Below are 16,837 nucleotides of genomic sequence, written 5' to 3'. Positions count from 1 at the left end.
TTAATGCAGCAGTTAATATAAATCAAAAACATAATTTGTAAAGTTAAAGCAAAACTTACTAGGAAAATTGCTAGTAATACTTTTTTACTTTGACTTAAGTAAGGTTTTGATTGTAAAGCGTTTACTTCTAGTGGAGGATTCCCAACTGTATTAGTTATTTTACTAAGGCAGATTATCTGAAATGTTCTTTGAATATAGAAAACATAAACTTTATATCTACTGGGAGTTGGGAACCTCATGTGTTTGAAAATATGTACAAAGCAGACTTGTAAAAAAAATTAGCGGAACCGTGTTGACGTGGAATACTGTTTTTTTATTGTCTGTACCAAACTTTTGTTTTGTTTTCAAGAGTATAACAAACACATTAAAGTCCAGTAAAAACTGTAGACGAGAGGAAAGAGACTCACAGTGAACACGCTTTTCGCCACTAATTGTTGAGAGGGAAAAGGTCAGAGGTCACACAAGCACCACCATTACCTTCAAAGCCACCATAAACACACACACCTGCATGACTTCAGCCAACATGCATTTTCAATGTAATCATGCACAAGTACTTCGAGATAATGTGGATCCCCAAAGCGCCGTTAAACGTCCTGAGCATGAACTCCTTCAGGCGTGTGTAACTGAAAAACATCCAGAAAAACTTCTTGTACCAAAGTTTGATACAACACACAGTCCTCCTCAGTAACACTTACAAGAATACATTTTTACAAGCAGACAGGAGTTAACAGACAACCTCAAATACTTGTCAGGAAAACCACCGACCCCTGACAGGTGATTTAATTTTAACAGTTTGTTTTAGGACTCTATAAAAAACAGACTTTTAGGGAGTTCGGAGGTTACATTGGCACTGGGTTCGGTACAGAGGCCACTATGCAAAGGGGGACATCCTTTTCCCCTTTAACATTGCATAACAAAAAGCACTTATTCACCAAGGCCCGACCAAACACACTGCTTGAGAAAATATAAAACAAATGGTAGGAAAGCTGCTGTTCTGGCTCACAGTATGCAGAGAGGAGGAAGTGTTTACGTCACGCAGTGTGTTTGTCCTCAGTGTGCTACGATTTGTCTTGGCATCAAAAACACCTAACAAACATGAATCGGTTTCCTCAGAAACTGGTTAATATGGAGCTTCAAAGTCATTAAATATGACTTTTGTAACATATGTGAGGCCTGGAGTGGATGGTGTAAGTAAAACAGCATTTGTAATTTATTGGGAGCATTTATTTTAAGTTGCATGTAGCACCAGCTTAGTGGGATTTTACCAATATCAAATTTGACTTTAACTGTTTAGTTTGGTTGCGTTTCTGCAATTAAAGCACCCTATGTAAACTATTTTGATAAACAATTGTTTTCATTAAGTCATGGTCGAACAAAACATTTCCAAAAAGCTTGAATTGTTAGGAATTCAACAAAAATATAAACCCAACATTTCTTTGGGTTGGACTGTTGGTCAAACAAAACATTCAACTTTCCAATTATCAGAAAATAGAAAATTGTGTTGCCACTTTTTAGATGAAAAAACTATCCAGCAGATTAAGCCATAAAACAATGTTTATAAATTGTAGAAACTCGTTAAAAAAGCTCAGTTTTAGCTGTGTCTCTTATCCAATAGTAGATTTTAAGTTAAAGTAAATCTTCTATTGACAAACTTTAACAGGGCCAAAGATCCTGACAGTAACAGCAGTTTTTGAGTACTGCACATTTGAACTTAAAAGATAATTTGTCTCGAGGAGGAAGGGAGATGTTTTCATTATTTCAGTGCCCAAAATGTTTTCATATGAAAATCAGATTATGGTGATTATGCTTTATCAGGCCTTCACCACAGCCAGATTCACTTACAGCTTATTTCTTTAGAATTTGAACGATAAGACCGAAGACGCCACAAACCATTTTGACTCGTCAGTATGATCAGTTTCCTGCTGTATACCCTAAGAACTGGGTGGCTGCGAGTAAAACAGGCTACAAGTCTGACAGAGTTCACACAAATTCGATGTAAAAGCTCCTAAATTAAAGCTGAAAGTCAGCCCGAACTTTAACCTCATAGTTGGATTTAAAACCCAAAATACTGCAAGTGTACTGCACTCTTGCAGCTCAGTGCACGGCCAAGGTTGTCTGTGCTTAGAAGAAAAGTAGCCCCTAAGTTCAAATAAGTCTTTGGATGTAGAGTAGAAAATAATACATTCTATAAAAAGTGAGCTTTAGACATTATTTCTAGAAGTCAAAGAAAGATGTTTCTTTTTAGATGGTCTTAATGAAGGCAACTATCAGAAAATACAACTTAAATACCCAGGCACCCTTTGATTATGTGCAACATTCAACCCTCACGGCAGTGTTTGTAAGATAGTGAAATTAAAACGCTTAAATACAAAATATCTGCATGTCTAAAATAACTGATCAGCTGATCCGTTTGTCCAAAGAGAAAAATGCTCAACTCAGCATTTCCTCTTTAATTTAATTCTGCAGAATATCACAAGTGTGCAGTAGTGATGCATTTTCTGCTCAACTTGTTGCAAGAAAAACAAATAATTTACTTGAAATCCTTGATTTAAAATCTGCTACTGCGAAACACCATAAATGTTTCTGCTTTATGAGCGTTTGATGGAAGACAGGCGCTCTGCTGCACCCTGACACATCTTTGTCCAAAAATACCTCCAATGTTGTTTATTTTCAGAACACATTAAAATATAACTAACAGTACAAACATTTGCCCAAACAGCAGAATCTTACATTAAAGAAAAATATAAAATAAGAAGTTATGAAAAATGTTTTCTTATGAAAGAAAATGCTATGAATAAGGCCATTGATAGTTTAGTACTCGAATAACACATTGCTGTCAACAGTTTGTGTGGAATTAACAGTAATGTGTTGTTTCAGATTAAGCACTTTTACAGAGTACAGTGGAACAAACTGGTCTTAATTCAGATCCACAATATATCATATTATTAGTATTAAAATTGGTCAATCAAGGAGTGGAGATTGGAAAAGAAAAGAGGAAGACGACACCTGTCTTGCATTCCCAGAGAGGAATATGCCTTCACGGTGGCAACTCATTGATCGTGCAATTATTATTTTTTTTTTTAAGTTTCAGGGTGAAAAAAATATCCAACTTTAGCAATCAGCAAAGTATTCATTGATCAACCTGACAAAGCCTGAAAGAAGCACAGGAGCCACTGTCAGGTATTAGTAAGGGTCACTGGTATAAAACAGACCTACAGAACACCGTTGATCATACAGTCAACCGTTTTCCACTTTTTACTAATTGGCATGTTGATCAAAAGGCGGCCATCTCACATCGACACCCAGGTTGAGGGAGCAAAAACCTAAATCTTAAGTTATCGTGAGAAGTCAACTAAACCTTAACAGAAAACAGTTTTATAAAGCTGAGACAATGACGGACAGGTGCCTGAAAAAAGGTCAAAAGAGAGTTGACGGGAAAATGTGATAAAACAGTAGCATACATTTACAAAAGCTTCTGAAGCTCAACGGGACAAAATCAGGATGATGTCCCTGGTGGAAAAAAAAAAAGGCCATGAGAAGACCGACTGCTGCCTTGTCCCAGACTAAACCCCGAGCCCTTTGGCATCACAAGTTGCTTTTCCTCGTTTTATTATCTTAGAAACATATCAGCTACATAAAACTGGAATTTTAGGTTTTTTCTAAATGCCTACAGGCTTGAAGTTTAATTTTTTATTTCAAAACACACAACTCAAATGACTAAAATTGGCAACAGTTAGCAAAAAGTACACCTCAGATTTAGTTTGAAATTATGCAAAACTACAGCTACAGCTTTTCCATTTTCCTCCAATTGAATACAAATCAGTGTCAACAGGAAGGCACAAAATGGCTGCAGTGTCTTTAAACACAAACAAAAAGTGTGTGTTAGTTTGGGACAGAGGGACAGCCGGGTCTTCAGAGGAGGTTCTTCATGTTTGATTTGTTTCAAATTGGTTATTAAACACATACAATCACACACACGCACACAAATACACACTCACACAGAGAACATCACCGTGCTTTTCACACTCAAGTTCATTACAGAAACCAGATATGTTCTGCACAATCTGGTTTTAAGGGTGGGTGGGGTTACAGGGGGGGGGGGGGGGGGCTGGTTGCGAGGCAGTGACCGAGGCTTTGTAGATTATTGATAAAAGATGGTTCAGGACAGAGGGAGCTGTACGTCTGCTGAAGGCTAGAAGGACAAGTCCAGCAGGTTGGGATTTGGGTTGAGGAGAGGATGGGGGGGGGGGGTGCAGGGGGGTGGGGGGGCATGTCGAGATCAGGTTTGCTGTTGGACGTTAAACCAAACTGGCTGTCTTGGCTTGAAGAAGGATCTCGAGGTGGTTTGTAGACCAGGGCATCCGAGTGAAAAGTTGCTTGCAGTCTTGAATATTAAAACTCCTCTTGCTCCTCGGCATCCGGTATCACGAAACCCTCCTGCAGACACAGAGAGGGGGGGGGAGGGGGGGGTGAATGAGCAGCACAACAAACAGCTTTACCATCCCAGAAAGTGACTTTTAAGAAGTTACTCATAAAGCCCTTAGTAAAGCTCCTAATGGGAAAAACTGAGGATCTTTAAGAGGCTTAATAGTTCCTCAAGAAGAGGAGAGAATGCAGAAAAGACAAAGAGGTAGGAGAACTATTCTAAAAACAGTGAAAGAAAGAAAGTCAATGAGACACAACCAAAACGATCGTGCAGCACCATGTTTGGTCTCATTACCCGTCCTAAACTATTACACCAGAAATGAAAGTGATCACAACGCCAAGATATTTTGCGACTTAAAAAAATGCAGCAACTGACATTGCAACTTATATAAAGGTTGAAGCCGAGCCATTTCCCTGTTAACATCCAATAGATTTAGTACGACTCAGCCTGTCAATGGGAGTGCAAAAGAAAGCCTGTGGTTTTTACATTTTGAAGGAACTTTGAGTAAACAATTAAGTCAACAGAAATCTTCATTACATAAAATGATATATTCATATTTAAACCATGACTGAGCGACAACATTTTTATTATTTAGCCTGTTGTTTTCACTGTGCAGTATTATAAAGAGTAATTTTGTATTTCATGTTCAAACAAACAATCACACCTTTTAAGAGAATGTGTTATACCAACACGGTCAAAGGCCAGCTATAGCAGGGTATATGCAGGAATCCTGAAGTCAAATGTAATACCTTTCAAGACCTTTTTTAAGACCCTTTCCATACATTTTAAGACCTCATCGCCACTTCGAGTTTTAACCGGTTACATTGGCGACACACTTTACCTCACATTTACTATATACAGTATTGATTGTCCTTCCTCCTTATCTTCCAACCATTTGGACGCAGACTTGCATTTCCCCATAACGATGTTGTTTAACAACCGGCGTAAACGGACCTTCGCACGCTATCAAGCAGTGAGCGTGCGATGTCCTGTTCAGATGACGTCAAATCCAACGGGATGCCATAAATAAACTACACAGAATCACACTACACACCTACGCAATGATTACATTCAGGCGGACTGTAGAATACAACCTCTTTGGACAATTTGTATACTTATTGAAAACAAGCTACAAAATGTAATACCTTGGAAAATGCCGTTTAATACTTTTTAATAGCCTTAATTTTCGCTAAATTGATTTATCAACTTTTAATACTTTTTAAGACCCCGCGGACACCCTGTGTTAACATCCAATAGATTTAGTACGACTCATTCTGTCAATGGGAGTGCAAAAGAAAGCCTGTGGTTTTTACATTTTCAAGGAACTTTAAGTAAACAATTAAGTCAACAGAAATCTTCATTACATAAAATGATATATTCATATTTAAACCATGACTGAGCGACAACATTTGTATTATTTAGCCTGTTGTTTTCACTGTCCAGTATTATAAAGAGTAATTTTTTATTTAATGTTCAAACAAACAAGCACACCTTTTTAGAGAATGTGTTATACCAACACGGTCAAAGGCCAGCTACACCCACCCACGAGCAGTGACATAATGGTGTAGTAAATAGCAGCCAGCAACAGCAAAGCTTCTATCCTCAGTGGGCAGTGTCAGCTGTATGCCATTCCTCTGCAGGAATTTACAATGGAGTCAGCAGTTGTTAACAGCAGAGCAAATGGGCTTTAATCTGGCATTGAAGTCAAAATGCATTTATTAAAAATAATGGTTTATTTTAGGGCAAATGTTAAAGCCAGGGTTCATACACTTTTTTACCAATGATTTTCAATGACTTCTCCTCCATGACCTTTACCTAATTTTCCATGACCAAAGAAATTACTCTTTCTCAGCGGTACCACTGAAAATTGTTTATTTTAACATGGAACAGGAAAATAAGGTCTGCATATGAAACATGTTGTGCCTATCTAAAACAAATCAAATAGTTGGCTTACTAGCTTCTACACGCTAAAGCAACTAAAATCTCTCACCAGCAAAATACCTTGACAGTTAAATGCCATTTCACGTTTCATTACTATACGATACAGTATTTATTATCATTATAGTGTTACTATTTCGGCGATTAGATCAAATATAAATTATATTTGATGCAACTTTAGTTAAATTTCCATAACTTTTCCAGGGCCTGGAATTAGCATTTTGAATTTCCATGACCGTAAGAACCCTGTAAAGCATAAGCCTGGCAAAGTGCAGATAGTCGTTATTGTCAAACCATCTCTCAAACTTAAGGACTCAAGACTATTTTCGGCAGCAGATTTATCTACACTTGGTGCCCTAGTGACTATCCGGTCAGGCTTTAAAGAACACACACAAAGTTGTTGGTAGGTACTGTTAGTTTTGGTCTTTGTTGATTTATTCATTCATTCTTCCTCCCAACCCCCATCCCCTCAATTGAACTGTCTAAAAAATAAAATTAATGATGGCAGTTTTAAAAATTCTGTTAAATAGTCTGACTAAATGACAGACACTTTTTTATATCCATAAACTCCTTGGACTTTGGATCCAAATACAGCTCCACTGAATGTTATGAAGAACAGCAGATGAACTCACGTCTGTGGCGTAGAGGATGTCGATGATCCTCTGCATTGTGGGGTCGCCCTCTCCATCCTTTTCCTGGCAAATCAGCTCAATGTTCCGCAGCTTTCCAAAATAAAAGTCTCTCTCCTTCTCCATGTCCTGAATGGTAGATTTCAGGAGCTCAACCTGTGGGGGAAAACGGTCAGAAAACATTACTTTCCTATCTTTTAAGGCAACTCAATTTTACAGAACATAAAAACCGTCGGTGTGCTGACCTCACTCATGAGCTCCGCTCTCTCCTCGTCCCCTCCACCAAGAACCGTCTTCCTCGCGCTGACGTTAGCCAACTTGGGTGCTACCTTTGCAACGGGTGGCCTCTGAGTAGCTGAAGAGGCAAGAAAATAAAGTTTAAACAAGAGACAAACTTCAACTCAGCAGCATGTTTCTATTTATTTTCACACTGTGACTGACTTTGACTGATGGCCTTTTTAGGTGGTTTGGAGAGAGCCGACATGGAGGGGTTGGGAATGGGCATGGTGTCCTGACCCTGCCTCGCCTCCACGGGGTCGTACTCCGTCCCGTTGTAGTTGGCATCAAAGAACTTCTTAAACCACTGGACAAACTCAAAGTTGTCCTGGAACTTGCCCTTCACCAGTTTGTCTACAGGAATGATCTGAAAGAAAAAAGAGATGAGTAAAGACCAGGAAGTTTGGACATACATCTTCCTGTCAGCTCTAGGTCAACAAGCTGTGTGTGAGTCACTGCAGAATCTGTTACAAATCTAGTATCACCATCAATACAGAGACACAAAATTACCATCTTTTAAATACCTTGCATGCATCTACATAATGTTTCATTAAAACCAGCAATGACTGATTCAATCACTGAAACAAGCTTTGAAAAACCCATCCTCCCTTTTTTTTGTTGATATTTGCATTAAAGGTGGGGTAGGTAAGTTTGAGAAACTGGCTCGAGATACACTTTTTGTTATATTCCATGGAATGCTCTTAACATCCCGATAGCAATGAATATCTTAAGTGCTTTGACAAAAAATCCATACAAAAATGTCATCTGTGGAAGCCGTAGTACTGTAAAAAGCACGACCAATCATTTTAGCCGGCCCGGCTAAAATGATTGGATGGCCTACCTGCCTGTCAGCCTTCCATCTGTGCACAAACTTATCTCGTGCCCTCATTGGTCATGTGCGCGTTCGTGTGTGTTGGAGGAGGGGCTCTGTAAGGAAGTGGCAGATTTTCTCCGGTTGTGTATTTTCAAATTCTAGCGCACTCGAGCTGGTCTTTCCGAAATTACCTACCCCACCTTTAATTGTAGCAAATAGGTATACGTGTTAGTCAGTTGCTAGATTGCAGATACAAATTACATCCTGATTCCCTTCTGAGTCCATCTGATATCAGATCAATGTGTTGCTGTCATTTAGCTTTAATAATGAGTTTTTAAAATTCAACATCCCTTCGTAGTTCATACCTTGTGTTTTAATAAAAGATAAATAATATGGCTTGAATCTGAAGACAAAACATACCAAGGGTTCATACTTTGCTCTACTAAAAAGGTAAAACCGGCCCAGAAAGCACAACAAATAAAAACTGAAACTGTATAGACATCAGAGGATGCTAAGCTCTGCAAATGTATTCAGTACACATACATTAAACACAAATTTAGCTGGGATCAAATCCGCAGAAAGGAAAAGAGAGCAGCAGTAAAAATAAAAAATCGACGTCAGCAGTAAACCAAATTACTCGGCGATACAGGAAGCTGACATCAGTGGACAATACACAGAGCCTGAACGAGAGCAAAGTTCACAATGCAGGCACAATGCCGGGGATTATAACCCTGAACAGCCATGAATACTGATGTGTGCTACATGTTCAAGCATCTCTTACACTGATCTATAAATCAACACTGCAGGCATTTCAAACAGAGCGCAGATGGACAGTAGCGAGTTCAAACAAATGGGCGGCAGACAGGAAGTTGAAACATGAATAAATGATGACTGCTTTGTCGATAGTCCTGCAAGCTGCTGCACGTTCAGTCTGCAAACATATGACTCAGCTACATCTGCCCTGCCCCTTTTAATCTTTGTCAGCAAGATCAAGACATTATGAAGCATCAAGAAGTTCTCAAACAATTATTAAATGCACTTTATATTAAAAAGAGTATAAATAAGGAATAGATCTAAAAACATAGCAAAGTATAACTCTTGCCTTTTCATATGGCAGCAGCTGAACAAAGTGTGGTACACCATTACGCTCATATTAGGTCAACTAAACCAAGATTAAATGACTTCCATCCCTGAGAAAATGACAGTAGAGCATTGGTAAATCTGCCTATGAATTGGTGTCTCATTGATTTGTAACAGATGAAAACAGAGTAAATAATATCCAAAAGGTGACCGGGCAGCTCACAAAGTGCAGAGAAACAAACAGCATGACTCATGACCAGATCAGCAGCTCAGCTGGTTGGGAGGGAGCGACAGGAGGTTCAGTTCGCATACCAGCAAGAAACTTTAGAGTGAGGTTAGTCTACAAACATTTTTAACATTCATTTTGCACGCCTTTATACACCATTGTCGCTCTATGGACGTGTCTTCATTACAGTGTCAAAAGAGAGGGGAGTTTAGTAAGTATAGGAGTAGTGTTTTTTTCCTAACACAAGAAAGGGGAAGTTGCCCAGTAATCCAGATAAAATGCAAACTAATCCTCAACAAGGCAACATGACTCATTTCCAGGGACTACTAACGACAGCTGTTAAGAACTTGAGACACTATTCATGATATGCAAACCCTTCCCACTTCTGCTCCACGATGAAAGCTTAGTAACCCATTGGAAGTTTCAATGACATTGAAGGTTTTATCTATGTCATTTTCCAGTATATTACTTATTGTAGTCTAAAGGCCCCTACACACCAGGCCGATATCGGCCGTCTTGCGTTGTTGGGCGAAAACGGGTTCCTTGTCGCCCAAAGTCAATTTGGTGTGTGCCGAACCCTCGGCCGTGACACGCCTTATTTGGCCTTTCACGATCGACACCCGGCCGATTCAACATGTTGAATCGGCCGGGTGTTGGACACAAGCTATCGGGCCAAGAAACCACTCTGATCAGCTGTTCAGCTAGCAAATGAGAAGCGAAACGGAAGTGAGGGACGTAAACAAACGATTTAAATGTCCTCTCTTACCTGCCACACATAGCAGGGACATCTCTGATATCGGCGGGAGCGTCCCCGGCTGTCCTCTGCTGAGAGCTCCGTGATTTGTTTGGTCAAGTCCGGTTTTTCATCTCATCGTAAATTTAGCAAGAAGTGGCCATTATTACATTGCTGACTCAATAAACTACACACCCGCCAGAACACTGCGATCATCAGATGCAGGTCTATTAACTGTGATTTTATAGTATGTCTGCACTTTATGTGCTCATTTCATCATGCATGTATTTTTATATTCTAAAACATGTTTTCGATGGACGAGAGTGAAAATGGAACGGCACCCGCTGTTCTTCTTCTCTGTCTTCCGGTTGTTGCCTATTTTGAATGACGAATACACACTACCGCCGCCTGCTGGTAAGGAGAGTTATTGCCACTCACGCATGCGCAGTTCGTACGTGCTCGGCTGTAGTAAAGCGGTGTATTTCAGTGCGACACACGGCCAATACGCAGGAGAACTCGTCGATGGATCTGTCGGTGTCGGCGAGTTCTCTGGTGACTGCCTGGTGTGTCAGGGCCTTTACAGTGGAAGTTATGTTCATTGACAACTATAGTCTTGTCATCCTCTGTTGGATGGTTTGCCTGCAACCATTTCCATGAGATGCCTTCAAGCTAGCAGCAATGAGCCATGTTGCTCAGGTGTAATGTAACAAAAGAGCAAGCATCTTCTTTACAAACACCTTCACAATATTTTATGCAATTCAAAACAACAAAATAAAGGACAAGGAAAAACAAAACAAAAATGGGCTGCACTTTTTTGTTTCCTTTAAAAGGTGGGGTAGGTAATTTTGGAGAAACCAGCTCGAGTGCGCTAGAATTTGAAAATACACAGCCGGAAGAAATCTGCTACTTCCTTACAGAGCCCCTCCTCCAACACACACGAACGCGCACATGACCAATGAGGGCACGAGATAAGTTTGTGCCCCGATGGAAGGCTGACAGGCAGGTAGGCCATCCAGTTATTTTAGCCGGGCCGGCTAAAATGATTGGTCGTGCTTTTTACAGTATTACGGCTTCCACAGATGACATTTTTTATTGATTTTTTGTCAAAGCACTTAAAATATTCATTGCTATCGGGATGTTAAGAGCATTCCATGGAATATAACAAAAAGTGTATCTCGAGCCGGTTTCTCAAACTTACCTACCCCACCTTTAACTACTCTGCCTCTTAAAAAACATGTCTCTTTTTAACATCAAAGTGCTCGAGACTGAACCAACAACAAATCACACACTTCAATATCAGAAATGATCTTAGGATCTCTTGGATGCATCATGTAATTCCAATGTGACATGTGTAAGGTGCAGTAGATGTTACTTACTTTGTCGACTCCCATCTTTTTGAAGGAAACTTGCAGAAGCTTGAAGTTATGAATGTATTCGTGCTCCAGCTTGGCAGCAAATTTAACTTTCTTCAGAGGCACAGAGTTGGGAAACAGCATGTCCATGAACTGGCAGTAGGCAGCACCTGGACGATTAAAATGATCCACATTAAAAGTTGATCTTAAATAGTGATGGAAAAGCTGCTGAAGGTAGCATAAAAAGCGAAGGAATAGTACCGATAGTACAAATTCAGCACAGACATTTAACCCTTTCAGATTACACCAATAACTCAGTCAATTCTTACATTTCATTTGCAAATGTACACCCCCTCATGTAATGCTATGATGTTACAGGGATAATGGCAAGTATAGATGCAACACTAACGTTCTTTTAGCCAGTTATGCATATGTTGGTGTGCTCTTTAGATAACTCTGACAGCACCACTGACACTGCACCATAGCACCAGTACAATCACACAGTCATGACGGATCGGGTCCTCCCAATATGAGACATTTCTTACCTGTACACAACATTTCTATCTTGGTGAGGTTCATCTGTAGAGAGTCATTGATCCAGATCAACATGTCATGACGACTTAAGTTTTCACTGGTCACTGAGGTGGAGTGCACGTTCACAGCCATTGTCGGTCACCTGCTGACACAGAGGAGAGAGCAAGTGTGAGAAAGATTTACACGACTGGTTTATGAGTCAGAGTGACAGTGACTGGTCACAGCCAACACAGAAACACAGCTGGTGGCAACGAGTTAACGCATGATAAATGCTGTGTCGTCAATGGGTGGAATTTTTAACTATAGACTTTGTAAATAATATGACTAAGAACTGTATAAAGCACAGATACATGCAACTGTGGTTATTGATTAATACATTATTTGTATAGAGACATATTCTCAGATAAACAATTTCCTTTAAATAATGTGCTCTTTATTTTGAGACAAAACTTAATTCCTGATTATTTTCATTATCAATGAATCTTCTAAGTATTTTCTTGAGTGACCATTAGTAAGGTACCATTTCATTACAATATCCAAAATGACTATTCAACAACATAAGTTTAGTACCATAAAAGACAGAGAAAAGCATATAATATTAACATTAGACCAGTTGAACCAGTACTAGCACTACATGGATTAATTAATTTACAGCTTTAGGCAACACAGAAACATAATATGTACCGAATTTAGATTTATTGTAATATAAATCACATTGAACATGAAACTTGGCATCCAAGTTGACATATCATTTCAGGTTTGCTTGTAGTTAAAAACCTTCTAGTCAACAGAGCCTGTGGCTTTTGGACAGGAGAACTGCTGCACCATAGGCACACACCATATGCTGGCATCCAAAAGAATATTCTTATTATCAGCATGATTTATAGTTTCACTTCAACAACAACCAGTCAAACCCAAGTCATTATTTTCTTGATGCGATAACCAGTGTTGTCAGTTACATAAGACATTAAAAACAGAGCAAGTGAGGCTTCAAGTCATCGTGTACGCACTACAATCATTACAGACAATGATATGTCTCTATAAATAAATAATTTAAAAAATGTCTCCAGTTACAGACGAAACGCTCATCCACATTCGCTGGTGTGGCTCATATCCAGTTATTTCCTCAACAGCTGAAAGTAATATATAGCGAGCCTGTAAAAATAACAGGTCCCTTCTGACGTGGTCGACTATTGTGGATGAACAAAAATCTGATCCTGGTAAATGAGAAATGACACCATAAATGAGAATATTTTGTCATGTGTTAGTAAAAAAACAAAACAATCTTATATTAAAAACCCACCATATTAGGTAGGTTCTTAATGCAGGGTTTGTTGCGGATTCATGAAATAAAACTGTTGAAATGTACTTGTCATTGCCACACATTCACGGATGCAATGTCTAACTATACGCTTCTGTACTTAATAAATAGCACACCATTTACAATATAAAGTGCAGGTATTTAATTCTAATAACAACTTTCTAGAGCTTTTATTTCTTTTTCAGATTTGTAAGTTTAATATTATTAATAAACCTATAAATATGATGTATTGTAATTGAAGTTGCCTGGCAGTATATACAAGTATTTCAAAAAAGTATCTCTACCTTTAACAGCTGCAACATTAAACAATTATTACATGGATAATTTCTGTAAAGTTATATAAAAATGTATTTGAAATGGGTTACTCTGTACTGTGAATACTTTTCCTTTTTGTTAATAAGGTTTATTTTGATGCTAATATTTCTATTGAATGAAGTCCTTTAACAGAGTATTTTTTGACATAGTGGCACCTGCTCATCATACCTAAATGAAAGGACTGAATTTAATATATTTTTTGACAGTTGGTCACCATTTGTTATTTCATCGGCCAATTGATAAATGATGAAAAAAATGTGTAGATAAGATTGTCAAAATGAATAAACGTTGGTTGCAGCTCTGAGTTACTAGGCAACTTGGACATTCCAGTTGATAGCAAGTAACGGTTAGCAAACGCAACAGGGCCCGGTTAGAAACTTCAGGGCTAACGGTAGCGGCAGCCAACTGACCAGCTATGCGGCTATCCTACATACGGTTTAAGCACGTACCAACAAGCTACACAATGGAATTCATCAAATGAGTAGTCGATTTACATATTAACGATTTATAACGTTGGCAATAAGGTAGCTAGGTTTCTGTCACCGGCTAATCTCGACCACTGGCTTCAGCGGACATTACCGAGTCGTTTTCCCCGCCCTGAACTCACCAAGCACCCCGCTATCTTGAGTTAGCTTGTCACTGTGGGCTGATGCGGCAAACGTTAAGTACCGAACCTCAAAAGCGCTAGATGTGTCTGCATTTTAATCAAACAGATGCAGCAGCAGCTGTTTATATTCATTGGTAGCCTCGCCCTAGCTGGCTTATTCCATTCGGGATCAGACGGTTATGTTCTTGCTAGCATCTTAGCTGAAAAGGGCTTAGCCACCTTTCACATGCCGGTGGCTAATAACGCTAAATAACTCCTTGTTTCAGCGAAGTTACACCTACCTTTAGTGGATTGGCTTTAACAGATCTTGGACACAGTGGTGTTAGTATTTTTCTTGGCTGTCACTCGGTGTCCTAAAAAGATGTATCTGCAATCGTTGCGACGTTTTTAGGCACTTCTGCTTTTCTTCTCAGGCAGCTCCTCACGTTCACTCTACCCGGCAGCGGAAGAAGCGATCTGATGACGTAAGGACGTAATGGGTAACGCCTAAACGTAACAACGTAGTGACGCTTTTATTGCGTAGACCTCAACCCATACATCCATGCATAAAACACAGTGAACGGATAGAAAACAATATTTTAGCACTATTAAAATAGATTTTGATGTTTCAGATTAAATATTTGTTAAATACACAATTCGTTTTAAATTTTAATTGTTCTTATTTTTATATAAAATATTGCATTTTGTATAGTATAATTATATTAAATAATCACAAAAATGTCCATAAAATATATAAGTGTACACGTGTTATGTAAGGGTCTAAAACAGACACATTTTTACTTGTTTTTCATTGTTTCACAATCATCTTTTATGATATTAGATTATGTTGTTGTTTTTCACTATCTCTGTAAAGCGACTTTGAGCACCTGTAAAAGCGCTTACAAAATAAATCTATTATTATTATGTATTATTCATTTTCATGATTCATTTGAGAGTTACATTGTGGCTTTTGTTAAAGACAACAAAGGACTGTCAGTATTTTTTATGAATTATCTTAGTTTTGTTAGAATTGTGGAAACTGACAAGATAATATGGGGTTTGTGCGCATGGCTGCACACCTGGTTTTAGAATGAAAAAATCAAAAACTGTAAAGGATAAAGTTAAAGGAATCCCGGTACATCCTGATTACAAGGTAGAAGAAATTAAATTTAAATATAGTCTTCCAAAATCTACTTCCACAGCCCAAATTGTGAAAAAAAAAAAAAAAAAAAAAGAGAAGCCATCCTTGGGATCATTTTGTAATTTTTTTCTTTAATTTGTCTTGTCAAGTCCCAAGTAAAACAAATCCTTATTTTCAAATTACTTTGCAAAACATACATTATTTCCCTTAACAATGAAAATATCTGGTACTGCTCTACCCACATTTAAATATGAACATTTAACTCTGTGTACCTCTCAATCCAGCCCTCTGGTGTTCTGTGCAAAAATAGAGTACAGCCCACTTACAATAAAACAAATAAAAACATTCTCCTATGATCCAGCCTTCAGTCAGAAAAAGACTAGACTTTTTTACAATCATCGGTCAATAAGGCCACATGCCTCAGTGGTGCAGCATCCTCACAAACACTTTGTCAGAAAAAAAAAAAACAGTAAATGTAAACATTTTGTGATAATTAGTCGATTCAATGTAGTAAACACTATTGTCGAATACAACTTATGTTCTGTTGAAAAAAAAAAAAATCATCTGATAATGAATGTTTTGCTTCCCGTGCCCCTCACAAATAAGAAACTCTATTTAACAACAAATAAGCAGCTGGTTGAAAAAAAAAGATCCTTTTGGACTCGGATCGTCTCCCCATTAATACTGAAGGATCAAATATGTTATTATAAATAACATTTAGTTTCTCTAAAGTAAAACATAATACTGAAAATCAATGATAAGATACACACACAAATACACAAAGCAACCTTTAAAAAACCCGTGAAAATGTTACAATTAATTACTTTCCACTTCCCTAAAACAACAGTAAAAGATATGAAGATAGAACAAAAAGGATGAAAACATGAGGACAATTCATTAAAAAGAGGATCAGTGTTGCACTCTGAATCTCGTTATACTCTGTGTACAATGACAATAAAAGGCTTTAACTTTAACTTAGTGTCTATACTGTGGAAATTAAGCCACAAAAACCTGGTTTCTTCTCATCGATACCGGCAATTTTGTTAATTTTGGTATAACGACCAAGCTTGCTGCAGAATATAAACTATATTAAACTACAGTAGATGTTGATCTAATGAAAATATATTGCAAGTTCTGCTTTTCTCCTGTAAACAACCAACATGATTCAAATATAACAGTAAAGAAAGGAGGCAGCTCTCAGTATAACATGATTCACACAAAAATGCTTAAAAATTAACAGACCAAAAATATCTCCCTTTTTAAACATGTGAACATAATTCTTTATCTACTTAAAAATGCTTAAAAGTCTCAAGGGTTTATGCCATATTTGGATTACGTAATCAGCACCTTTATGTCATTGATTGACTATCTTTCCTCCTGCAAAACTCTTTTGCACAAAACTAACCAGAGGCCGGTCTCTGCTCTTCAACTGGCTTCTTTTACCATTCCAAGCTGAGATGTGTTGC

General features: G+C 38.2%; 1 protein-coding gene across 1 annotated transcript; it reads right to left on the bottom strand.

Moving 5' to 3' along the window:
* Positions 1–2,405: 2,405 nt before the first annotated feature.
* Positions 2,406–14,744, bottom strand: LOC117483550 (microtubule-associated protein RP/EB family member 1-like). Its single transcript, XM_034131916.1, has 7 exons — positions 14,533–14,744; positions 12,020–12,150; positions 11,499–11,644; positions 7,435–7,636; positions 7,239–7,348; positions 6,997–7,149; positions 2,406–4,437 (listed from the first exon to the last, which is right to left on the bottom strand). Exons 2-7 carry the CDS (start codon positions 12,138–12,140, stop codon positions 4,393–4,395), a joined length of 777 nt encoding a protein of 258 aa, XP_033987807.1. The 5' UTR covers positions 12,141–12,150; positions 14,533–14,744; the 3' UTR covers positions 2,406–4,392.
* Between the last annotated feature and the right edge of the window lie 2,093 nt (positions 14,745–16,837).

This window comes from Trematomus bernacchii, unplaced genomic scaffold (genome assembly GCF_902827165.1).
Source record: "Trematomus bernacchii unplaced genomic scaffold, fTreBer1.1, whole genome shotgun sequence".
NCBI lineage: Eukaryota > Metazoa > Chordata > Actinopteri > Perciformes > Nototheniidae > Trematomus > Trematomus bernacchii.
Note: the sequence above shows the minus strand (reverse complement) of the source record. Positions and strands in the feature narration are given on the sequence as shown.

What these genes read in the sequence shown, in the direction of transcription:
- LOC117483550 (XM_034131916.1), bottom strand. Translation starts at nt 12,140, where the DNA reads ATGGCTGTGAACGTGCACTCCACCTCAGTGACCAGTGAAAACTTAAGT. An exon ending in GATAGAAATGTTGTGTACAG is followed by an intron (nt 11,645 to 12,019) that starts GTAAGAAATGTC and finishes TTAATCGTCCAG; the next exon opens with GTGCTGCCTACTGCCAGTTC. An exon ending in TAAAAAGGCCATCAGTCAAA is followed by an intron (nt 7,349 to 7,434) that starts GTCAGTCACAGT and finishes TTGCCTCTTCAG; the next exon opens with CTACTCAGAGGCCACCCGTT.